At 35.8% G+C, this 27,361-nt stretch overlaps 1 protein-coding gene across 5 annotated transcripts in view; it reads right to left on the bottom strand.

Moving 5' to 3' along the window:
• The window catches only part of PUS10 (pseudouridine synthase 10), an 82,500-nt gene that overhangs the window by 22,912 nt on the left and 32,227 nt on the right, over window positions 1-27,361 (bottom strand). For all 5 annotated transcript variants that reach the window (XM_036996636.2, XM_036996633.2, XM_036996632.2 and 2 more), the window contains exons 5-7: window positions 5,708-5,742; window positions 2,188-2,299; window positions 142-203 (exon numbers count right to left, since the gene is read on the bottom strand). In XM_036996636.2, coding sequence (XP_036852531.2) covers window positions 142-203; window positions 2,188-2,299; window positions 5,708-5,742 — 209 coding nt within the window. The remainder of the gene's footprint in view (window positions 1-141; window positions 204-2,187; window positions 2,300-5,707; window positions 5,743-27,361) is intronic.

The raw sequence follows: 27,361 nt of genomic DNA, 5'->3' as shown, positions 1-27,361 counted from the left end.
CTTATATTAGCACATGTTACACCTACTAAGACATGAGGTTCTAATATGCTCATTAGAAAGAGGGGCAATACTATTTTCTTGAAAACCGAAAAGGATTAGCAATGTTACACAATTAACATTGTTATTTACATGGCGACTTACAGGAAGTGGCAATCCTCAACTGTTTCTGGGTGAGCAAAGACCACACTCACTTCAAACAAGCTCTAAAAATTATAAACACAGTTTAAAAATGAACAAAAGGAAACCAACATTTAACAACTTATGAATGGAAATAGAAATTAACTCTCAAAGATTGGCTCCAAAAAAAAAGTGACAAGGAAAACTGAAAGACTACTGTTCTCAAATCAGCTTGTTCACCGGGCAGCTGTCAAGTTTTTTAACTTCTAAAGCTCAATCACTGGTGATCCTACCAAAAAAAACAAGTTTAAAACAAACTTTAAAATAAATGTGTATGATTTTTGGACATGTATACAAATTAAGTATGAAGATGAATGAGAATTCAGAGAACTGCAAAGAGAGAAGTGAAAGAAATGAAAATTGTTCCCGACTATACTATGATTAGAATTATTAGCAAGGCAAAAAGCACTTTATTCACATGCTTAAAGACTTGGTATGAGGCTTCTTTTCTTTCTTTAAGTGTTCAAACTTCTTCATGGATTTGATTTTTAAGGGAGAGATCTTAAATTTTTGTACAAAAGTGATACATACAAATAGTAAAATAAACATGGGATGGGTTTTCAACCCCACTCCACTGAGGAAAAACTAGTAATATATTTTTGGAAAATTGCTTTATTCAATTAATATTACATTACGGACATCCTTTCAGTTCTAAGGACTGCCGGACATTCAAGTTGCAGTAAGTTTTTCTGTTATTGAACATCTTTGTACACAAAAAAAGTACAATTTCATACTCTAAATACAGTAAACTCCACAGAGAATATACAAAATTCCACACTGAGAAAATGATATAAGTGCCATACCATGTAACAATTTTACTTTTTATTGAGTTTTATATAGAGTTTTATATTAGCTACTCTAGCACAATAGCTATCCTTTTTGCTGTCTAACTTACAAAATAAAATAAAAATTACAACACATTCCTTTTACTTAAGAAAACTTCACTCATTCTGAATCTATTATAACATTATCATATCTTTTGTTTTCTATTTTCTGTTCTCACTAGTTCAACATGTAAAATTTTTTGTGCTTCAAAACTGAAAATATTTGAGGTGAAAATATTTTGCATCAATGACTTCTCTAATTTCCAAAGTACTTTCATTACCTCATTTCCTCTTCATACTATCTGTGAAGTGGTTTTCTTCTCTATTCTTTCAGTATTCACCTTAAAGAACAGTGTTTATTCTTACTAACAATGGGAAAAAGCCATATAGTTCAGAAAGGCAAAAATACAACAACAACAAATTAAACTATTTAGCCTTGAAACATGGTTTTGAGATTTTACTTCAATAGAGTATATCTGATATTCAGGGAATTACTTTCAAGCAAAATGATGAAGCAATAAGGCCATGCTATTAAAATCTAATTTAAGATGAGCTGGGAATATGTCCTGTTTCCACATCTGAAACCTGGTGAGGTCTTCCCTAAAATTTAATCCATTCTAGAGACAGAAAGAAGCAAGGTTGGTTGGAATAGGGGAAATGGTTAAGAGTTCTGGTTTCAAAGGCAGTCTCTGCCAAAAATTAACCAAGGGATCTGAGACATCAAGGTGGGATTGAATGAGCCCATGCTCACTCTAGTTGAATAGGTTCTGTCTGCATATTTGAAAACAAGATTAGCCACAGATAACTAAACGTAAATAGTCTAGAGATGATTCTACACTTGCTCATAGTTATTTATATATTGCTTTGTATCAGTAAATCTACCTCTCTAATTAAACTGTAAGTATACTAAAGGCACAGATTCATCTCTAACCTTTTACAGTCAATTAGTATGTTGCACCTGTTACACTCATTGTCTTAGATCACAAAGAAATCTTGGGGGAAAAAAAAGAAAGAAAAACTTTAACCTCAATTTAAGACTGTTAGAAATTAACATTTTAAAAGTTTAAAAATCTTTCATTGTATTATTTAAAGAGAAGAATCTTTTGGTTAACCAACACTCTACTATAAAATGTAGTAAATCTAGTAAAACAAGAGAATAAAATTAACAGTGCTGATGATGCAATACCTTTCCATCAATGGGGACACCCAGTTCCTCTGAAAACAGGGGGTGAGTTATCCATTTGTAGGCTTCCTTAAGTTGAACTACATCATTTCTTCCCAGTGACAGATTCTGCTTTCTGAATAACATAAAAGTTAATTCACTGACATGAAAAACTTCACTTTTTCTACCTAAAGGCAAGAATTCCTGCAATTATTTTTTTAAATGTATTGAGTGCCTACTATATCTGAAAGTTTTTACACATTATATAGAAGGTAAAGAATAAGTAGACAAAAATTCCTCAGCTCATGGACCTTATATTCTTAGAATTGAGAAACAGCTTTTTAAATAGCATTTAAGACAGTTTTTAAAGCATTAGACAAAAGTATACTAATGGGTTTTTCTGAGCTACAACTGTCAGGTTCTAGGATTTATACATCAGAAGACAGATATAATAGAGAGGACTGTGTATTGCTCAGAAACTATAAAAGTGCATATTACAATAACCTCATCCAGATTAAAAATGTTTGCATCTACTCTCTTCCTGATAATGGGTACTTTGGGGAAATCAGTGTAAAAGCTGTATGTTTCTTTATTGTTGAAGAACATTAAATCCAAAAGTATTAATGTTCTGAAATGCTTGTCAATTTAGTATCAGATAAATGTCTGAATAAAAACCTGACATTCCCCCAAAATCTACTCATGAGCCAATAAATAGGTTTGGGGAAGTCCCAGGTATGATTTCTAACATTTAGTTTGTAACCTAAAATTGTGATAGATAGGAATTGAGGTAAAAGGAAAGAAAAATATGTTATGATATTATTAAAACTGCTCTACTATACTGAGAACACTATTATATCACGATAATCTAACAAGCCCACATCATTCAAATAATTAAAACTTCCAGTCACTCTTATGACTGTTTACAGGGTTGCTTTTAACAAAAGAGATGTTTGAGCCAACTTGTAAAATCATTTCTTTTAATGTTCAATTTTCACTGATATTAGTGATTATATCTATTGTAAGTAATATCCATTGTACATATCCACTATAATTAATTAAATAGCTATTGTGATTTAACTCAAAACCATAAAACACTACTAACTGCAAGTAGAAAACAAAAAATAATTTAGCTAATGGCTAAATTTAATTGCTCTTTAAAGAAAAAAAGAATATAATAACCATTGTTACTCTAAAAAATGCAAATTAAGATTTCTACCCAGTCTATATCCAGCTGAGAATATAACTGGTTACACAGAATGCTTTCATATGCTTTGGGATTGTGGTTTAACAATGAAAAACCCAGATAAACTCTACATGTAACAAATAATCAAATTACTGTCTACATTCAGGAACTTATTCAAGCACTAAGTATTTTTGAGCTTCATAAACTGTTTCTAATTCTCTGAAATCAGAAACATTTTAAGTATTTTAAAAGACTATCTTGATATTGTATCAACATAGTATTTGCATAAATTAGCATCACATTCTATAGCATCTTACTATGCTGATGGACAGTGAGTGTAATGGAGTATGTGGTGGGGACTTGTTAACAGGGGGAGTCTAGTAACCATAATGTTGCTCATGTAATTGTACATTAATAATACCAAAAAAATAAAAATTTTTTTTTAAAGCTAGGAAAAAAAAATTGGCATCACAGTCAAAAAGTAGATAATTATGAGAACACATTTTAAAGGATAAAAAGTTGAAACAGAAAACTCAAGAATGGATAATTATTTAAAAATTGCTTAGAATCTAAAGAGTACAAAGGATTGCAGCAAAAGCCAATCCTTAAAGTTGGTTTAAACATTACGCACTCTGTATTTAAGAAAACTAGAATTTTAAATGCTTCATAGTCTTTGAAGTATATTTAGAATCCCTTAAACAGTTAAAAAAAGAACTATAGGTATTTTTTTTCTTCTAGATTAATGAGCTAGAAGAAAGGGTTAACAAACATCTTAGAAACCTTAACCCTATTTTGAGGCAAAAATACAATATTTCAAATGCCAGATTTTCAATCCTTCAAGTTGAATGTAGCTAACAACTTTTGTAACATAAATTAAAGTAAATGTTTTCACAGAGGTCCTCAGCATATGCCTGATGATCCTTTAGAGGAACCAGTAGTCATTAAATACAGTCCAGTCTTAGTTTAGTACTTAGCAACTGCATTTCCCTCTCTCCTCTGTCAGCTACATGCTGAGGATCACTGGCACTTCAGATACAATGTGACAACCATTCCAGAGAAAAGATAAACCAAAATATCCAGCACAACTGATTTTTTCTAAATTCTTTAATAGCAATTCCTCCAAATCTTTTGAATGCAGAATGAACTAGGGACACTGTGGAGAAAGATTAGTGTTTTATATTTTTTCTGTTTTAGTATCCCTGTATTGAACAGGATTTTTTAGATGAACTAAGCTTAGTTTAAAATTCTTCAATAAAAAATACCAATAGCAACTCACAAGCCATGTGGACAGAAACTGGAAACATTTAGAAAATAGCATATTCTGACTATGCTAAAAAATTTCTCAAACATGGAATCAATCTTTAGTATGTCAGAATCACAAGCATTTGAGACTAATTTAACACAACCTAACTAAAGTCCCAAACCTTTGATCAAATGTGGTTCCCTTGTACAAACACAGATGGGAAATACAAAACAAAACAAAAAAGCCAAATCAATTACTTTTTTTTATAAGTCATTAACCAAGTTTGAAATTCTAATGTAGAAATCTGTATTTCTCTCTGTGCTTTTCTCTCTAGAGTACAGAGGAAATTCTAGCAGTCACATGGCTCTTTTTTATATTGGTAGAGAAGTCTGGTTCCAAAATCCAAAAAGCCGGAAAACTAAAGATTTTTTTCCTAAGTTGGTTGCCAACCAAACCCTGCCTTGAACATATGAGCTGTTTTAGAGACTTTTACTTAGTGTTGAATATTCATATGTTTCACAGCAGAAATATTAATTTGTTTGATTACATAGTACATCCCAGGCCCTGGAGGGAAGGGATATGTTATATATGGTATTTACCACCATATTACATTTCCAAAATCTGAAAACTTTTAAATTCCAAAACACATTAGGCCCCCAACAACTTCAGATTAAGGACTACGGACCTATTGTTTCTAAGTCTCACCTATGTATAAACTCACTGTTGTTCTGCCTTATCTATGATTTTACTTTGTATCTTTTATAGCATAATTAGTTTTATAAGTTAGTTTCTAAGACCATATAAAATTTATTCTTTTAAATAATTTGCCAAACTGCCTTACATAAGTGCTTAATCCACATAAAGTTTGTGCTTACATTCACATTAAATCTACAGGGAAAAAAAATGAATCCACTTTAATAGACTCCTAATATGCTATGCAAATAAACCAATTAAGCAAGGTTGACACCTAAATTTATAATAAAATTTGTCTCTTTGTGCCACTTTCTCCAGTAGCTAGTGAACTCATTCTAAAAAAAGATTGTACTAGTAAAAGTACTTTAAAAATCAGCTATGTTATATTTAAATGGTAGTAAAAATTCCCTACCCAAACTACTTACCCCATTTCCTGTTTTACCAGCAACCATGCAGCATGCTGTAGGCAATTTAGTCACACCCAGAAAGAAGAGAAAAGGGAAAAAATGTTCATTGAAATTAAGTTCCAATTATAATTACTAAAGTGCTTAACTAATTTGCTAATCAAACTCTCCTTTTTAGGAGAGGAGTTAGTGTTCAAAATGCAGCAGTGACCTCAATCTCATTTAACATCAGAAATGAGGTAAGATGCCACTTTGCAATGCTGGCTTGCTGTGGCCCAGGAATTCAACAGGGGTATCCCCTCCTCTCTACACATTTCTGTTTCTCTTTAATGAAGCATAAGTGCTTTTTACAGGGGAAGCTTATATTTTTTTCCTTGAAGTATCTTATTTCATAGGGGAAAGCCCAAAGGGACTGAGTGCATACTATGCCCCCGAAACATAGAATTGAAGTCCTCAGTTTTTTGTTTTTTAATAGGGCTAACACACTTTTAGCTCTATCTTTTTAATGATACCCACGTGTTAGGGTTTAGGAGTAAAATGCACTAATGTCTACAATTCACTTTGGGATACAAGTATCCCCCACTTTCTGAAAGACCCACATTAGTACAGTAACAGCCTTTTGTAAAAGTGAAACCCCTCTCTGGATTTCTTTCAGTTCATGAAAACAAGTACTAATGTAGTCTTTCGTAAAAGCAAACTGGCACAACTTGAACTTTCCAAAAGCAAACAGCTGCTCTTTGCTTCATCTTGTAATGTTTCTTGTAAGCTGTTTCATCTTATACGAAAGGTTGCACAGGAATACTCTACTTTCAGAGAGCAGGGGAACCTATATAAGAAAAACTATGGTGAGTGGGTGGATAAGTCAATGGACTGATATATAATAAGGAAGCTACAGAAAAAAATAACTGTAGAGTCTAGGTGGGTGTATGGGTGTTTGCTGCACAATTCTTTCAACTGCATTATATGTTTGAGAATTCTTATAATAAAATGTTAAGGAAAGTGTCCTGGGGAGGATTAATAAAAACTGAGAATTCCTGAAGTGAAGATAGTAACATTCACAGTCAAAATCTTTATGAGGATTAAATGAAATTCATGTAAAATGCTTTGCATAGTAAGTGTGTGACAATGACATTTCTTAGTTTGCCATTAGATTCCAACAGCTTTCACCTTAAGAAAGGCAATAACATGTCCTGCTTCAATATACAGCATTTTGTGAACAGAAGCATAATGTGTTAGTCAATAAAATACCCTAGGCAGTCTCTGCTTCTACATGTCGCAAACATTGCCAGTCATTATCACTCACATTCACCTCCAGACCGGGCTCTCTCTCTCTCTCTCTATGCACACACAAACACACACACAAGTGGTGGTTCATATGTGGAATCCTGTCCTTTTAAACTTCAAATGACTGGCAGAGCACTACAGACTTCTAAAGACTTCTGATCATTTGGAAACATACTTCATTCAGACATGAGCCAAGCTGAGTAAGTTAATCATGACCTGGGTAAGCACTAGAACTGTTCCCAATGCCTAGAAGTCTCATCAGTACCTTCTGATTATTAGTTTGTTTACTTTGCTGACTCAACCTAATACCATCAATAGTACTTCAAGACCCCTTCCTTCTTCCCTTCCATTTAACAAGCCCTCTTGGAAAGTGCACAGCATGCTATAATGTACAAATTACTGAGAGAAGACCTGGCTTTAAACTTTACTAAATTTCTGGAACTCAGTTTCTTAATGTGTAAAATGAGAGAGTTCAACAAAAATGATTATAACTGAGGCTTTTCTGGATGGCCAAAGGTCATCATTATGAATATTAGTTATTATACTGTTTTGTAAGAGAGGCTATAAAGACTTACAGGACTTTGAGATCACAGAAAAAGGAAGAAGAATGGTCTCCTAAAGTTGAAACCTCATAGTCAGTGTTGCCCCACCTTCCTTCAGCCTCCATGCCTTAAGAGAGCAATAAATATTGTTTCTTCATTCATAAAGCTATATTAATAATCCCCCTGCAGGGATATGTGAAGATTTAATGAAACTGTGTTGTAAAGAACCAAGATTCCTGACCTGTACTTAAATGGTAACCGTAATTATCATTTTTAAATTAAAACCTTACCTAGAGGTCACAAATAAAATTATTATCCCTTAAAAGACTTCAAGATGGGAGATCGATTCAAGATGGCAATGTGAGAGGTGAGACAGAGAACTCCTCCCAAAACCACATATAATATGAAAATATAGTTAATACAACTAATCCTAAAAGAGCAACAGGAAAGAATGCTGCACCAGACTGCATACTCCCGGAGAACAGAGCAGACCTCACGAAAACAGGGTAACATACCAAAGCCCTGATCTGGTGGGACTCAAGCCCTTCCCCACCCCAGCTCACCGGCAGAAGGAAAAGAAACAGAGCGGAGAGTGGGTGGAAGCCTAGGACTACTGAACACCAAGCCCTGGAGATCTGCTTTGGGAGCACAAACCTACATTGCATGATGCTCTGGAGATTAGTGGGGTTGGAAAGCTAAGACAGGCAGAATACTTGAGAGACTGAGATTCTGGCTGTTTGTGAAAGACAGGGATCCACATCCAGCAGCTCTGGGACAAAGGAAAGGTAGGCTGTATGAGAGGATTCCTAACAGCTGAAGGAGTGGAGTTTTTACGGAGCTTGCTGCGCAGAAGAAGGGATACATGGGCAAGGTTGTCAGGGTGCACTCTGCCCAGCAGTTTGGGAACTTCCAGGAGCTTCAGGTGCTCCATCCCACTAGCTAGCTACTCAGCTCTGAGGCCCCCCACTGTGACAAACAGCTTGCTGTGCCTTCCTCCTGGCCTGCTGGCACCAGCTCGCAAACTGGCAGTCACTGCCCTGGCATCAGGCCAGCCACAGGGAGGCCCCACCTAGCGCAGCTACAGATGAAAAGCACAGAGGTTTACACCTTTGTGCTTGGCCCACTGGCTCTGACACTGGAGACAGACACTGTAGTTGGGAAGCAGGAAACAGCTTTTTCCTCCCCCCCAGGCACCAGCCCTGCTCACCTGAGACCCCTAACCTCACTCCACGGGCTGAGAAGCTCCAGAGACTAGTGCTTCTGGGCACTACAGGGTCCCACATAGAAATATGAAACATCAAAGGAAACTGGTTCAGACCAAAATCTCACAAACCCCAGAAAAAAGACCAAATGAAACTGAACTCACCAATCTTCCTGAAAGAGAGTTCAAAATAAAAATCATAAACAGGCTTATAGAGGTAGAGAAAAATATTCAAGAACTCAGGGACAAATTTTGGACAGATATTCAATAATTAAGAAATTCCACATCTGAAATGCAACACACAATGGAGGGATTTAAAAACAGACTAGATGTAATAGAAGAGACAGTAAATGGAATACATAGTAAGAGAAGAGGAATACAAAGAAGCTGAGGCACAGAGAGAAAAAAGGATCTCTAAAAATTAAAGAATATTGATAGAACTGTGTGACCAATCCAAACAGAACAATATTCACATTATAGGGGTACCAGAAGAAAAAGAAAGAGAAAATGGGATAGAAAGTGTCATTGACGAGGTAATTGCTGAAAATTTCCCCAATCTGGGGAAGGAGACAGTTTCTCAGGCCATGGAGGTGCACAGATCTCCCAACACAAGAGACCCAAGGAAGACAACACCAACACATATAATAATTAAAATGGCAAAGATCAAGAATAAGGACAGGCTTTTCAAAGGAGCTAGAGAGAGAAAAAAGATCACATACAAAGGAAAACCGATTAGGCTATCATCAGATTTCTCAACTGAAAACTTACAGGCAAGAATGGAGTGGCATGATATATTTAATGCAATGAAACAGAAAGGCCTCAAACCAAGAATACTCTACCCAGCAAGATTATCATTTAAATTTGAAGGAGGGATTAAACAATTTTCAGATAAGCACAAGCTGAGAGAATTTATCTGCCACAAACCACCTCTACAGTGGGTGGGACTGCTATAGATAGAAGTATTCCTAAGGCTAAACAGCTGTCAACAGGGTAAATAAAACTACAGCAAAGTAGAACAATTAATTACTAAGCAGATGCAAAATCAAATCAACCACACCCAAAGTCAATCAAGGGATAGACAAGGAGTATAGAATATAATACCTAATATATGAAGAATGGAAGAGGAAGAAAAAGGAGGGGAAAAAAAAGAAAAGAACCTTTAGGTTGTATTTCTAATAGCATATTAAGTGGGATAAATTAGGCTGTTAGATAGTAAGGGCATTACTCTTGAACCTTTGATAACCATGAATCTAAAGTGTGCAATGGCAATAAATACATACTTATCGATAATCACCCTAAATGTAAATGGTCTCAATGCACCAATCAAAAGACATAGAGTCACTGAATGGATAAAAAAACAAGATCCATCTATATGTTGCCTGCAAGAGACTCACTTAAAACCCAAAGACGTACTCAGACTGAAAGTGAAGGGATGGAAAAAGATATTTCATGCAACTAATAGGGAGAAAAAAGCAGAAGTTGTATCAGAAAAAATAGACTTCAAAACAAAGAAAGCAACAAGAGATAAAAAAGGACATTACATAATGATAAAGGGGTCAGTCCACAAAGAGGATATAACCATTATAAATATATATGCACCCAATACAGGAGCACCAACATATGTGAAACAAATACTAACAGAATTAAAGGGGTAAATAGAACGCAACACATTCATTCTAGTAGACTTCAACACTCCACTCACTCCACAGGACAGATCAACCAGACAGAAGATAAGTAAGGACACAGAGGCACTGAACAACAGATTAGAATGGATGGACCTAACAGACATATACAGAACTCTACACCCAAGAGCAGCAGGATACACATTCTTCTCAAGTGCACATGGAACATTTTCAAGAATAGATCATATGCTAGGCCACAAAAAGAGCCTCAATAAATTCAAAAAGACTGAAATTGTACCAACCAGTTTCTCAGACCGCAAAGGTATGAAACTAGAAATAAATTACACAAAGAAAACAAAAAAGGCCACAAACTCATGGAGGCTTAATAACATGCTCCTAAATAATCAATGGATCAATGACCAAATAAAAACAGATCAAGCAACATATGGAGACAAATGACACAATAATTCAACACTGCAAAGTCTGTGGGAAGCAGCAAAGGCCATGCTAAGAGGGAAGTATATTGTAATACAGGCTTACCTCAGGAAAGACCAATCCCATATGAACAGTCTAAACTCACAATTAACGAAACTAGAAAAAGAAGTACAAATGAGGGACATAATAAAGATCAGAGCACAAATAAATAAAATCAAGAAGAATAAAACAATAGAAAGAATCAATGAAAACAGGAGCTGGATCTTTGAGAAAATAAACAAAATAGATAAACCCCTAGCCTGACTTAAAAAGAAAAAAATAGAGTCTACAAAGATAAACAGAATCAGAAATGAGAAAGGAAGTATCACTACGGACACCATGGAAATACTAAGAATTATGAGTGAATACTATGAGAAACTATATGCTAACAAACTGGATGACCTAGAATAAATGGATAACTTTCTAGAAAAATACAACCTTCCAAGGCTGACCCAGGAAGAAACAGAAAATCTGAATAGACCAATAACCAGCAAGGATATTGAACTGGTAATCAAAAAACTACCTAAGAACAAAATTCCTGGACCACATGGTTTAACTGCTGTATTTTATCAAACATTTAGGGAAGACCTAATACCCATCCTCCTTAAAGTTTTCCAAAAAGTAGAAGAGGGAATACTCCCAAACTCATTCTATGAGGTCACAATCACTCTAATACCAAAACCAGGCAAAGACGCCACCAAAAAAGAAAACTACAGACCAATATCTCTGATGCAAAAATACTCAACAAAATATTAGCAAACTGAATTCAAAAATACATCAAAAGATCATCCATCATGATCAAGTAGGATTTATTCCAGGGATGCAAAGATGGTACAACATTTAAAAATATATCAACATCATCCACCACATTAACATAAAGGACAAAAACCACATGATCACCTCCATAGATGCTGAAAAAGCATTTGACAAAATTCAACATCCATTCATGGTAAAAACTCTCAACAAAATGTGTATAGAGGGCAAGCACCTCATAATAATAAAGGCCATATGTGAAAAACCCACAGCCAACACTATACTTAACAGCAAGAAGCTGAAAGATTTTCCTTTAAGATCGGGAACAAGACAAGGATGTCCACTCTCCCCACTTTTATTCAACATAGTTCTGGAGGTCCTAGCCACAGCAATCAGACAACACAAAGAAATAAAAGGCATCCAGATTGGTAAGAAAGAAGTTAAACTGTTCCTGTTTGAAGATGACATGATATTGTAAGTAAAAAACCCTAAAGACTCCACTCTAAAACTACTAGATCTAATGCCTGAATTCAGCAAAGTTGCAGGATACAAAATTAATACACAGAAATCTGTTGCATTCCTATACACTAATGATGAAGTAGCAGGAAGAGAAATCAGAAAAAGAATTCCATTCGCAATTGCATCAAAAAGAATAAAATACTTAGGAATAAACCTAACCAAAGAAGTGAAAGACCTATACTCTGAAAACTACAAGACATTCATGAGAGAAATTAAAGATACTAATAAATGGAAATACATCCTGCGCTCATGGATAGGAAGAAGTACTATTGTCAAAATGGCCCTCCTGCCTAAAGCAATGTACAGATTCAGTGCAATTTCTATCAAAATACCAACAGCATTCTTCAACAAATTGGAGAAAATCATCCTAAAATTCATATGGAACCACAAAAGACCCCAAATAGCCAAAGCAATCGTGAGAAGGAAGAATAAAATGGGGGGAATTACACTCCCTGACTTCAAGCTCTACTATAAAGCCAGAGTAATCAAGAAAATTTGGTTCTGGCACAAGAACAGACCATAGACCAATGGAACAAACTAGAGAGCCCAGATATAAACCTAAGCATATACGATCAATTAATATATGATAGAGGAGTCATGGATATACAATGGGGAAATGACAGCCTCTTCAATAACTGGTGTTGGCAAAACTGGACAGTGACATGCAAGAAAATGAAACTGGATTACTGTTTAAGCCCATATACAAAAGTAAACTTGAAATGGATCAAAGACCTGAATGTAAGTCATGAAACCATAAAACTCTTAGAAGAAAACATAGGCAAAATCTGTTGAATACAAACATGAGCATCTTTTTCCTAAACACATCTCCTTGGGCAAAGGAAACAAAATAAAAAATAAACAAGTGGGACTACATCATGCTAAAACGTTTCTGTACAGTAAAGGACACCATCAATAGAATAAAAAGGCATCCTACAGTATGGGAGAATATATTCATGAATGACATATCTGACAAGGGGTTAACATCCAAAATATATAAAGAACTCACATGCCTCAACACTGAAAGGCAAATAACCCTATTAAAAAATGGGCAGAGGACATGAACAGACACTTCTCCAAAGAAGAAATTCAGATGGCCAACAGGCACATGAAGAGATGCTCCACATCACTAATCATCAGAGAAATGCAAATTAAAACCACAATGAGATATCACCTTATACCAGTTAGGATGGCCAACATAGAGAAGAACAGGAACAACAAATGCTGGCAAGGATGTGGAGAAAGGGGAACCCTCCTACACTGCTGGTGGGAATGTAAATTAGCTCAACCATTATGGAAAGTTGTATGGAGGTTCCTCAAAAAACTAAAAATAGAAATACCATTTGAACCAGGAATTCCACCCCGAGGAATTTACCCTAAGAATGTAGCAGTTCAGCTTGAAAAAAACATATGCACCCCTATGTTTATCGCAGCACTATTTACAGTAGCCAAGAAATGGAAGCAGCCTAAGTGTCCATCAGTAGATGAATGGATAAAGAAGATGTTGTACATATACACAATGGAATATTATTCACTCATAAGAAGAAAACAAATCCTACCATTTGCAACAACATGGATGGAGCTAGAGGGTATTATGCTCAGTGAAATAAGCCAGGCAGAGAAAGATAAGTACCAAATGATTTCACTCATCTGTGGAGCATAAGAACAAAGCAAAAACTGAAGGAACAAAACAACAGCAGACTCACAAAACCCAAGAATGGACTAACAGTTGCCAAAGGGAAAGGGACTGAAGGGGTTAGGTGGGAAGGGAGGAAGAAGGGGAATAAGGAGCATTACGATTAGCACACAGAATGTAGGTGGGGGCATGGGGCAGGCAGTATAGCACAGAAAAGTAGTGACTCTATAGCATCTTACTACAACTGATGGACAGTGACTGTAATGGTGTATGTGGTGGGGACTTGATAATGGGGGTAATCTAGTAACCACAATGTTGTTCTTGTAACTGTATATTAATGATACAAAAAAAAATTCTGCCATGCAAATAAAAAAATAAAATAAAATAAAATAAAATAAAATAAAAAAAGACTTCAGACTTGATCCTTTCCATCACAACCCAAAGTGCTAAAATCCTTATGGATATTATCTGAGCCACAAAGAACTATCAGTCCCCTCTTGAAAAGGAAGATTCTTCTGTCCTCTTTGATTGATATTCGCCCCCTTCTTTTGGGCAAACTCTTCTCTGCAGTTACTTCCAGGCGATGCCATCAAGTCTGCAATGTATCCTCCCACCCTCTGATTATAACTAGGGCAGAAGTGGAGGTTGCTATGGGAAACCAGATTACAATGTGTACCATGTAAAATTAAATCAAATGTCTTCAGTACCTGAGATTTGCTGAAGGATTTTTCCTTCCTAATCCTCTGCAGGCTCTCTGCTCAAACATACCAGTAGGTTAAACCAGAACTAATCACACAGCAGGGGCTGGAGGGCTGAATCCCAAAGAAGTCAGTGTTACTCAATTACTCAATTTTTACAATGTGGTAGTAATGCCCAGACTTGCTTTTGCTGAGGAAAAAGGATTTTTTTCTCCCATTCGGGTCACCAAGATAATTTTAATAAATGTTCTATTCCTTAGTCAGTGGAAATAATTTAATTCTTTGCCTTCAACAGAACCAAATGGCATTAACGTTACCAAGTTTTAATCAAATTTGATACCAAAGGCAGTATGTCATCTCCTGAAAATTCAGGAACCACAGTTTAATCCTGGACTCTGATTTAACTTCAGTAGAGAATACTAGGCAAGCCTTAAATGAGACAGTTGAATAATATCCTTGCCAAAGTGCTTGTGTACTGTAGTAACATGCACACATGCCATGGAAAGTCTGTGCCTGGGAATACCTTTTGAGCTTAAGAGTTCTGAACAGGGATTCATCCAGCACCAAACAATGAGGGTGGGTGATGGCAGGACCAGTGATTGAGGCTGATTCAAGCAGAGGTGGCAGGAAGGAAGGACAGAGAAAGAGATGCATAAAAATGGCATGTTGGGAAACTAGAATGCAGTAAAATCGGAGCTTAGGGTATGTATACGTGCGCATAAATGTGAGTAGGGGATCCACAACTAGAGATGAAACTGGAATGGTCAGCAGGTTTTTGAGCCAAGTTACGGAATAACTCCAAAGACTGAAACCATAACATGAGAAGGGCCACATTTATGTATGTACAAAGTCCCATGGAAGCACAAAGAAGGAATAACTTTTGATCTATAACTCATTAAGCCACAATATAATCATCAGCTTCACACTATTATTTTCTTATGTGGAAGCTCAAGAGGAAAATAAAATATTTCTTGTACCAAAATATTTCTTTACCATACATGGGAAAGGCATACATTCCAGAAAAATGACAGAATGATTGTAAAAGAACAGTCCACTTTTCTCCTATTTGTTGCCTGTATGGCCCTTACATAGACACCTGCGTCTGTAATTCCTAATAGAGGGAAATGGTGACTAAAAGGCAGGCTCTGCCTCTACATACTGCATGATCACTTGCAAGTTGTCCTATCTCTCTATGCCTTGGCTTCTCAACAATAAAATGAAGGGGTTCAACATCTGATTATTTGGGGAACACCTCCTATATGGTGAGATCTTTATTTGGAATACAGAGAGGAAGGTCCAGTCTGCCCATAAGGGAACCCATGAACTGGGAGAAAAGAAGAGGACATAGAGTGATAATAAACATTAGCAATAACAATTAATAATATTAATTAAACAACAGGGTCAGGGCAGTGACAGGGATATATTTAGAAGGAACATGTAAGGCATCTTCAGCTCTCTTGTAGAAGTGACACTGAATCTGAGCTCTGAAGGATCAGTTGCTTAGAACTAACTGGGTGAAGAATTGGGAAAGTATGTTCCAAATAGAGGAAACCCTATGGTGCAAAGGCCAGAGAATATCAGGAAGCTTCTGGGAACTGTAAGTCAGTTGTCCCAGAAGAGCTGAGGATGTGTGGCTGGAGAGCAGAAAAGAGGAAGCAGGACTTAGAGAACTACTATACCCAAGCTAACGGTTTTATATTTTACTTTTAAGGCAATATGGTGCCCAGAAGGTTTTTAAGCAGTGGAGTGACATGATCACATGTGTCTTCAGGAATGCTCGTTCTGGTTACAGTCTGAATTAGAGTAGTAAGATTGGAACTATGGGAAATGAAGACACTTGGTAAACTAAAGCAATAATTCAAGTGAGAAATAAAATATTACGGAAGTGCTGGTGGGGATGGAAAGGAGCAGGCAGCTCTAAGAGACAATGAAGACACAAACCCTCAGGACCTTGTGATCAGCAGTGGTGTTAGGGTTTCTAAGTTACCACTAATACCCTTACAACTCTAAAGTCTTATGAATCCCACACATCTTTCGTGCACATTTATAACAACAAAGATAATACAAAGATAGACTTGCACTAGCAGGAAAGGGACAATAGTTATGTAGGCAGCTAGAGGTATTACCCCCTGCTCCCTCTTCTCTCCCAACACACACATACATGTATGTATTTTTCTTGCACAAACAGCCAGTTGGGAACTAGGCCCAACAGCAAAGGTAGCAACAATAGAAACTCTTCTTCCCTCTTCCCACCCAGCACAACTGCCTAAGATTTCTCCTCTTCCTCCCTCCGCCCTGCCCCCCAGCCTGCTACAACCATGAACATCTGCCTTACCAGGGGGCCGCTCCTCACTTTGTGCCATGTTTGGTGTCAGGCACGGTGGCAGAAAGAGGAAGGTAAGAGAGGAAGAGAGAATATACTCCTATAACCTCTGCTCACACTTGGCTGAGGTCAAGACTTCTCCCCAGTGTCTCCTCACCTCCACCACCACCATGCCTCAACCACAGTCTCCCCACCACCCGAGGCTCTGACATCAGACCCATGAGCTAATCGCAAACAGACTGAGACTGGGCATCTCTTCGGATGAATACAACTTATGTCAGCTATGTTTAAAACCTCACCCAAATCTTCTACACTATCTTTCCCTACAGGGTTAAAAAAAAAAAAAAGAAAACGAAGTGAGACATAAAATCTTCTCACTACAGCTTTTCTCACTATTGTTGGCAGTACAAACCTTTAGACAGCCTTAAAAAGGTTGAACGTTTTATTTTTGACAAGGCAGAAGTGGAAAAGCAAGGACAAATCAGTGCAGACAGAAAGAATCTGCAGGGCCAAATTAGGTTGTTCAGCTCTACTGACCCAGTTCCCAGGAGAATTACTACTTATAAATTGTGAGTTTCAAGAATTTCCATTGCATTTTCCAGAACTCTGGGTGCTATTGTTTGCCTAGTACTGAAAGGTTTGATTGGAAATGACAAAAGGAAATACGTGAGCAACTGGGTGTGGCTGAGAGGCTGCAGATATATTTTCTCCTAGAATTTGATTTTAGAGAACTGGCATCCTTACTGAGATACCAGTTAATGTAAAGTGAACTTGTAGATTCAAGACACTTCAATGCATCAACTAGCTCAATTCCAATAGTCATAAATAAAATTTTACTTCAAAACTACTGGCAAGGAAAACAGCTTTTAAAACTAAACTTAAAGTTTTGGAATACCAAGGAGACAAATCAATTGTTTATGGCTGAAAACTGTTAATTGTTGAAAAATGTCTCTTAAATAAATAATTCAAGAACTCTATAAAGAGAAATATTTAAAAATTATTCCACATTACCAAAGGAAAAATTACAAGACTGGAATTATTCTATGTGTTAAACTTGATTCACATTAAATATATTCTCAGGGATAAGGATTTATGTATTGAATTAAATAATTAATTATAGATACTACTTTTAAAATATACTAAAGGAAGTTGTTATAAAAAAAATCAGACTTCTGACTTCAAGATGGTGGAAAAAAAGCATTTTCTGTCCACTTCTCCTCTGGAAAATCATCTCAAAGTGATATGGAAAATGTGGAATACAAAAAGAAAATCCATCTACAGTGAAACAAAAAAATAATTCATCACTCTTGATATATGAAAACAGAAAGGGCATTGCAGGAATGAAAAGTAGCAGAGCCCAGAGGTTTATCCCTAAGATCCCTAAGGGTTGATAAAGGTAGATACTTGTTCCTCTGCACCCAGCAAAGCTGAGGACTGGACATAACACAAAAGAAGATGACACGGGATGGGGGAGCTAAACAGAGAGGGAAAAGTTGAAGGCTTGTATAAGGAATGGATAGACGCCCAGGTCCCCTCCCTGACACCAAGTAAGAGAAGATTTATATTCTGGGAAAGTAAACTAAAGGTGTCTACAGCGAGGAGCCCCTGTCAAGAGGATAGCTACAGTGAAGCCCTGCGATGGCCAAGAGACACATGAAAAGATGCTCACATCGCTAATTATCAGAGAAATGCAAATTAAAACTACAATGAGGTATCACCTCACACCAGTAAGGATAGCTGCCATCCAAAAGACAAACAACAACAAATGTTGGCGAGGCTGTGGAGAAAGGGGAACCCTCCTACACTGCTGGTGGGAATGTAAATTAGTTCAACCATTGTGGAAAGCAGTATGGAGGTGCATCAAAATGCTCAAAACAGACCTACCATTTGACCCAGGAATTCCACTCCTAGGAATTTACCCTAAGAACGCAGCAATCAAGTTTGAGAAAGACAGATGCACTCCTATGTTTATCGCAGCACTATTTACAATAGCCAAGAATTGGAAGCAACCTAAATGTCCATCAGTAGATGAATGGATAAAGAAGATGTGGTACATATACACAATGGAATACTACTCAGCCATAAGAAGTGGAAAAATCCAACCATTTGCAGCAACATGGATGGAGCTGGAGAGTATAAGGAAAACAGAGGGTACAGTGGGAATTTATAGTCTGTATAGAGACCTGTGCCTCCTTTCCTACCCTGCTCTGGGTACTCAAGCAGCCAAGCTTCTGCCTCTCTCAACAGAAGATTAGAGAATTCTTCCTTGGAGAAACTGGATGGTTTCTGAGTGAAAACTTCATAATGACATATGGTCCATCCATATAAAAACTACCTGTTTTCCCCCAGCAAAACCTAGTCAACAAGGACCATCATCTCATTTATACACACATAACTTTCAATCACTTTTAAATGTCCTATGCTTAAATATGAATGGGCAAAGATCACTAGTTAACTGAGGAAAATCTCTAAAATGAAAGAAGAAACCAAAACAACACACACAAAACATGGAAAGAATATCATATGAATTTCTGTGTACCCTTCAAGCCAGCTTCATGTTATCAGCATTTTGCCAAACCTTTTAAATCTATCTCCATTACTTTTTTTTTGGTAGAAGGAGAGCTTTTAAAAGAAAATCCCAGACAAATCATCCTGTGAATACCTTTCAATGCAAATACTGTTTAAAGCGATTGATAGCCTTTGCTACTATTTAAACTTACAGTGAAACATTTTAGACGTCAATGTAAAAATGTGAGGGAGTACACAGTTTCTCAAAATTCTTTTGGGGAGGGAGTAGTAGTACGTGAGCAAAAAGGCTTGAAAAATCACTTACCGCACCTTAGCATAAACACGATTAGAAACGAAAAGGGGCTAGAACTACACATGCAGAGAAGATTTGCTGTTGATGGGTCTCATGTTCTTCTTTTTAAATAACGTTAAAAAGCACAAATACACTACTACTTATTTTGGAAAATGATTTTCTCTCCCACCTTCTCCATTATTATCTAAACCTCAAAGCTCGTATTATGTTTCCTCGGCAAAGAAAAGTTTGAGGGCCCCTGGGTGGGTAGTGAGGAGAGGGGTCCTCCTTCCTCCCATTACTCACTACTTGCTTTTGCTCTGACCACTGGATAGATACAAACTGCCTCTGCGGCTGTGGGGGACTTGCTGGGTGTGGTCCAGAGTGACCATTGCCAATGACAAGTAACTGTGTGGGTCCATGTGTGTTAGGCATATATTAGTAAACGACACAGATACAAATCCCTGTGTTGCAAAACTTACAGTCATGAAACAGAAAATGAGTACAATAAATAAATAGAGCACATACTATTCTATGTGATAAATGCAGTGGGAAATGATAAAGCAGTGGAGATAATACAGGAAAAGGGAATGGAAGAACAGCAATCTGCAATTTTAAATAGGGTAGCCAGGGAAAGCCTCACTGAGAAGGCAACATTTGAGAAAACAGTATGAGGGAGGTGAAGGCATAAGCCACGGATATATCTGAGAGAGAAACATTTTAGGCAGAGGGAACAACAGTACATTGGCCCTGATGCAGAAATGTACCTGGTGTGTCCAATGAACGAACAGCAATATGGCTGGAACACTCAGAGAAGAGAATGGCAAGTGATGAAGTCAAAGAACTAAGTGTAGTGGTAGGGCAGGGCCAGTATAGATCTTGTAGGCAATTAAATGACTTTGATTTCACTCTGAAGGAGATTGGGAGACACAGGAGGATAAGCAAAGGAAGAACATGAGCTGACTTCCTTTTTAAAGCGGTAGGGACAAGCATGGAAACCAAGAGCTGTAGGAGGCTATTGTAAAAACCCAGACAATTGTTCAACCTGCCTCTGGGTACCTCTACCTCAGGATAAAGGAAATTATTTTAGCAGGTACAATAAGGAAAAGGATTGGGGTTTTTCTACTCGTGGATCCCACTGCCTTCAAACTAACCTTTGCTCAACAGTCCTTGGCCATTTCCTGAAAGAATAATCAGAGGCTTTATCAGGCTATAACCCTATTCTAGGTCCTGGTCTTGGCCTGCAGCACTATGCCTCACACTGTGCTGGATTCCCTTCCAAGAAGGAGCTTCTGGGCAGGAAGGAGGTACTGGACTCATGCATCTGTGCCCTCCAGTACAGTCTCCACAATCACTGGCCTTCGGACCCAGAAGTTTATGAGCGGCCATCATGGAAGAGATCAAATAATCCAACATGATGTGATTTGGGAAGAGGCTGCCAGCTGAGGACAGACAATTGGTTTGCATAGACTGCAGGCCGCAAAAGGATACTGGGCCCAGTATTTATAGGGGCCAGGACTCTGTATGGGGAAGCCTCAATCTAGGGATACCTCTGAATTCCTGCCTTGGGCACAACATGGGTTTCAAGAAATGCAGTGCAACCATTAGAGAATGGGGCTGGCCTATAGCAGCAACTTCCCCGGATGAGCCTCCCACTCTTCCTGCTGGGGTAGGGAACTGCATGCCTTTCATCAGGCCTACCATCAGAAGTCGGCCAACTCATGTCTAAATCACTTCTGTAAATTTGGCCTATGTTCAAAACACAAAGTAGGCTAGTCCTTTCATCTAAGCTGGGGTTTTGCTCACAAGCACACAAGAACAGACACATAATAAATATGTAAAAAGATGCATGCAAATACATATGTGTAGATACAGATGCAGATATATATACCTGTAAAATAGAATATTCTACTCAAAGAAGATTTCGAGAATTATAGATAAGCACATGCATATTCAAAAAAATTAAATTGTTAAATCTAGATTAGTGGTTCTCAGTTGGTTTCAAGACTCTCTACATTTTAAAAAATTTTTGAGAACCCAAAATAGTTTCTGTTTATGTTGGCTATATCAATCAATATTTACCATATTAGCAGTTAAAATTATCAATTTTTATAATATTAACGCATTTAAAATTAATAGCAAAGTAATAACCCATCATATGTTAACATGAATAACAGTTTTTTGGAGGAAATACTACATTTCTAAAAAAATAATTTAGTAAGAAGAATGGCATCTGGTGGGGTACACTTTTACAAATCTCTGTTTCTTAATAAAAGCTGGATTTTCATATCTGCTTCTACACTCAATTTGTTGCAATAGTACATATAATGTAGCCTCTGGAAAACACTATATACTCTTGAGAGAATGAGTGAAAAAGGCAAATAATTATATAGTATTATGAAAATGCTTTGACCTCACAGGCCCCTTGCAAAGACCCCTGGGGGTCTCTAGACCACATTTTGAGAACCACTGATTTAGCTGAAATGGATAATTTGGAAGGAAAATACAAATAGTTAAAATTTGACTCAAGAAGCAACAAAACCAAATGACCAATAACTTTCAACAGAAGAAATTGAAAAAGTAATAGAGGTCTAGCATTAGAACCCTCTAAAATGATTTTATAAGTGAAGTGTACCAAAACTTGAAGAAACAGAAACAGATTATTCTTTTATTGCTAAAATTTTCAGAGCACAAAAGATAGAAAGCCTAACAATTAATTTCACAAAGCTTATATAACCTAATACCCAAACCACATCTAATATATACTCCAATTGCATAACTTAAACCTAAACCAAAGAAATATAACAAAAATGGTAAACAATAGGCTAGTCTTATTTACATATGCGTATGTAAAAATCCTAAATAAACTATTAGTAAGTAAATTTTTTTAAAATAATGCTAAAAAACATTTATTTCTGGAAAACAATAAAAGTTCAACACCAGAAAATCCTGGTGTTTGTCATTTACTTGACTACAAAAATAGTTAGAGAGATATATAATTATTGCAAATAATCTATTTCTGATTTTACTTATTAAACTGGATTAGAAGCAAACTTCCTTAAATAGAATATCCCTCAGAAAAGAGTTAACAATATATTTAATATTAAAATGCTAAAAACATTCCAATTTTGAGGGTTAAGACAAGAATCACCAGTATCACCACTATTATGTAATATTTTAGAGATTCTCATCAATTCTATGAGATAAGGAACACACACACACACACACACACACACACACACAATAAATAAATATAGACAGTAAAAAATAAAAGAGAAAGTTATCACTATTTCTAAGTTAGGTGATTGCGTACCTAGATAACCAACTGAAAAACCACTACTGTTAAGAGGCACTAGGAAGTTAGGCAGTTGTGAGATAAAAATCAAAACACACACACTTTCCTAATAACCAAATAGAAAATATTGTGAAAGAAAATCTCATTCACACTCCCAAATATTATAATTTGTCTTTAAAGAAAAACCTTTCCCCAAAATTTTATTATAATTTGAAAAATAGGTTATATGTCAAGCTATCAATATTTGAATTTATCAAAGCAATGCACTAAAAACTTCAAACAAAATATTTTCAAATAAATGAGAAACTCCTCTGATCTATTAAGATTAAGTGCCTCTACCATCTCCTTTTCTTTCCAGGGACTTGCCTAAGTAATGTCAGAACCAGAATGGGAAGGAGGTCTTATAGTATTCTGGAAAAGGCATGAGATTTTTAGATAGAAAGAACTGGGTTCAAGTTCTTTTCCTACTTAGCAGCAAGTGATTTGGGGCTATTCAGTGCCCTTTTGGTGCTTGTTCCTCATCTGTAAAATAGGGAGAATGCTATTTTTTGTATAATTGGACGTTTAAATAAGATATTCTACAAAAATGTTAATTGTTTTTATAATGCAGGTCTCCTGACTTCATTTAGTAATTCAAAAAATATATTAAGTTATTTCTTGAAGCACATTAAACAAAATAAGTGGATTTCCTCAAGCTTTTCTCCTTCCAAACTTTTAGTTCTAGTTTTAGTTTAAAAGTTTAAGGAAGGTGGATATTTGAAATTTTTTACGAATCTGAGAATGGAAGAGCATCTGCACCAGGCCAGTTTCTAGTTATGAACGGTGGTTAACAGGTGAACAAGACAAAGACCAAGGCAGGCCAAACCACACACCCAATAACAAAATGAAGTAAGACACTGGGAAAGAAGGGATCTTGGACCTTAAATCTTGTCCAGTTTAAATCTTGCTAATATTTTTATTAGGACATCTTGATGTAGTATTAGGAAGGGAAGGAAGGAGGGAGGAAGGGGAAAAGGGGAGAAGAGAGGGAAAAGAGAAAGGGAAAAGGGAAGAGAGACAGGGAGGAATAAGCAAAAAGGAACCTCAGATTCCTAGGAATGATTTGGTGAAGATCTGCCTAAAGGCAAGATGTAATGACAAAGTTTTGGTGTAAGAGAAATTTCAAATAAATTTCTAGAGAATGGCAGTATGATGAGTTATTCATATACCACCACTAATTTTGTACAATATGATATAAAAATAAAGCTAAAATAACTAAACAAATCTTTTAAAAGCCTAAGTTCATGAAATGTCAAAAATGATTATTAAACACGCTCATGAATCTAACTGGTAATGATTTTTTTATACCTTTTTTTCTATCTGCCAGTCTTCTATTACATAATCTTAGAACCTGCAAAGATTCTATGGGTCATTACTGGGTGTGAATCCTATTAATTTCCAAAAACAAATACACATATTACCTAAATTATTTTTTCAACATATTTTCTCTTCATGTTCTTTCAAATAATTATTTTGCAAAATAAACCTAAATTGATAGATCTCCATTAGATGGAAAGTAACTTTTAAGACAAAAAGTGTTACCAGACAGAAAAATAAACACTTTATAATGATACATTGTGCAAGGATACAAATTCTAGATCTGTAGGTATCTAATAATAACCTAAAAACACCGAAAGCAAAACTGACATAATTAAAAGGAGTATGAGACAAATCTAAAATCATAGTAGTTTCAAACTCTTTTAGTACATGAGGGAATAAGCAGATTTAAAAAAAAAAATCAGAAATGACGAAAAAGATTTGAATAACATCATTAACAGACAATCTAATTGACTGAATTGACTATACCCAAGAATTGCAGAATATACATTCTGGGGCTGTAAGGCAGATGTAAAATATAACATATATCTCAATAAACTTACCCTCTACATTCTTCTTGAATGCACACAGAATACTTAGTAAAACTGACCATATTCTGGACCTTAAAGGAAATCTCAAAAAAAAGGCCAAAGAGCAAGTATGTTTTCTAATTAGTTCAGTTAAACTAAAAACATAAAGATAACTAGAAAATGGCTATGTATTTGGAAATTTCAAAATATACTTCTATATAGCCATGGGTCTAAGAAAAAGGAAACTACAAAAGATTTTTAACTGAATGATAATAAAAATACTACATATCTAAATGTGTTTCGAGGGAAATTTATAATTTTAATATATATATATTAGAAAAGAAGAAACACTAGAAATTGATTATGTCATGAAGTTTTTATTAAAAGAACAGCAAATCAAATTCAAAGAAAGTAGAAGGAAGGAAATAATACAGATAAAATAATAAATTAATGAACTAGCAAACAAATATTCATTAGAGCAGACCAACAAAATGAGAAGTTAGTTTTTCAAAAACATGAAAAGGGCAAAAAAGAAAACACAAATAACCAATAATAGGATTTTAAAAAGGAGATATCCCTAAAGATCTTTCACACATTAAAAGGATTAATTTCATATCAATAACTTTGAAAACTTAGATGAAAAGGGCAAATATTTAGAAAAACAAATGTTAACAGAACTGACACAAAAATTTTAAAAAGCTGAATAGTCCTATTAAGGAAATTAATCTATAATTTAAAACTTTCCCACAAAGGAAACTACAGACCAAGATGGCTTCCCTGACTAATTGTACCAAATACTTGAGGAATAAATTACAACAAAGAGAATAGTAAAAAAAGAATATTACCCAACTAATTTTATAAGCCAGCACAACCTTGAAGCCAATATCTGACAAGAACATTGTAAGAAAAACTATAGGCCACACACACTCACATAGATGCAAAAAGTTCCTAAAGAAAATACTAGCATATCAAGTCATCTATTATAATATATTACAAATAAGGCAGTTTATTCCAGGAATGCAATGTTCAATATTTTTAAATCAATACAATTTAATTAATCACATTAATGGAATAAAAGAGAAATACATGGTCATTTCACTGAATGCTAAAAAGTATTTGATAAAATTCAGCATTTCATTCATGATAAAAAACACTAATAAACTGAAGAGAAGGGGATTTCTTTTATCTGATAAAGGGTGTATTAGTACCTAGGACTACTGGTACCCAACCTGAGTGGCACAAAACAACAGAAATTTATTCTTTCACAGTTCTGGAGACTAGAAGTCTGAAATTGAGGCAATAGGAGGAGGATGTTCCTTCAAAACCTCTAGGGAAGAATCTTTCCTTGCCTCTTTTCTGGTATGCTCAGGTTTTCCTTAGCTTGTGGCAGCACAATTCCAATCTCTGCCTCCATTCTCATATAGTTGTTTTCCTTCTGTATCTTTATTTGTTTCTTTTCTTTTCTTATAATGCTAGCCATATTAGATTAGGGGCCACCCGAATGACCTCATCTTAAGTTGACTATATCTGCAAAGACTATTTCCAAGTAAATTCACATTCACAGGTACTGGGTAAAAATGTAAATGCTTTGTGGGCATAACTGAACCCATAACAAAGAGCATCTCTACACACACAAACCTAAGAAACACGTCACATTTAAAGGGGAAATGTACTTAATAGTGAAATGTTAAAACTTTATTTACCCTTTGAGATCAGAAACAAGACAAGAATCCCTGTTACCCACAATTCTACTAGACATTGTACTGGAGATCCAATGCGATAAGGCAAGAAAAAGAAATAAACATTTTAAAGATAGGCGGCTAAAAGTCTGTCATTGTGCCCAAACCATATAACCTCTAATGTCATGGAGGCAGGGGAGACCTCCAAGAGGTCAGACCAGTAAAGAGGTGACTGAAATATCAGCTCTGTATGCCATTGAAGAAATAAGATTTCAAATAGAAACCAGGCAAATGAACTGGCTAGAACCATAAAACAACACTCAGAAGAACAAAACAGTTTCCAGATTTGCCACAACATATTATACATGACATACAATTTTCAACCAAAAATTACTAGACATGCAAAGAAACAAGGAAGTGATTCATTTTTAAGAAAATAGCAGTCAGCAGAAACTAACTCTAAATGGGTCCAGAAATTCAATTTATTAGAAAAAGCTTAAAGAACAACTATAAAGATAACAATTTTGAAAGAAGCAAGAGAAAACAAGGTGTTGCATGAAGGAGAACAAAAGTACAATTAATGACAGATTTCATATCAGAAAACAACATAAGATACTGGAACAACATATTCAAAGTGGTTTAAGGAAAAATTCTGTCAACTAAAAATTCTATATCCAGTGAAACTATCCTACAAAATTGAAGAAAAGATAAAAACTTTCAGATAAGCAAAAACTGAGAGATTCATCAGGAGCAATATAAAATAACAATAACAACAAAAATCTTAAGTTCTTCAGGCTGAAGGAATATGATACCAGTTAGCAACTTGGACCGACAGGAAAGAATGAAGACACAAGCAGTGGTGAATTTGTGGGTAAATATAATAGATATGTATATATGTATATTTATTTCTTCTCTACCCTTTTTAAGAAGATATATGACTGTTTAAGGCAAAATTATAACATGTAT

This window comes from Manis javanica, chromosome 1 (assembly GCF_040802235.1).
Source record: "Manis javanica isolate MJ-LG chromosome 1, MJ_LKY, whole genome shotgun sequence".
NCBI lineage: Eukaryota > Metazoa > Chordata > Mammalia > Pholidota > Manidae > Manis > Manis javanica.
Note: the sequence above shows the minus strand (reverse complement) of the source record. Positions and strands in the feature narration are given on the sequence as shown.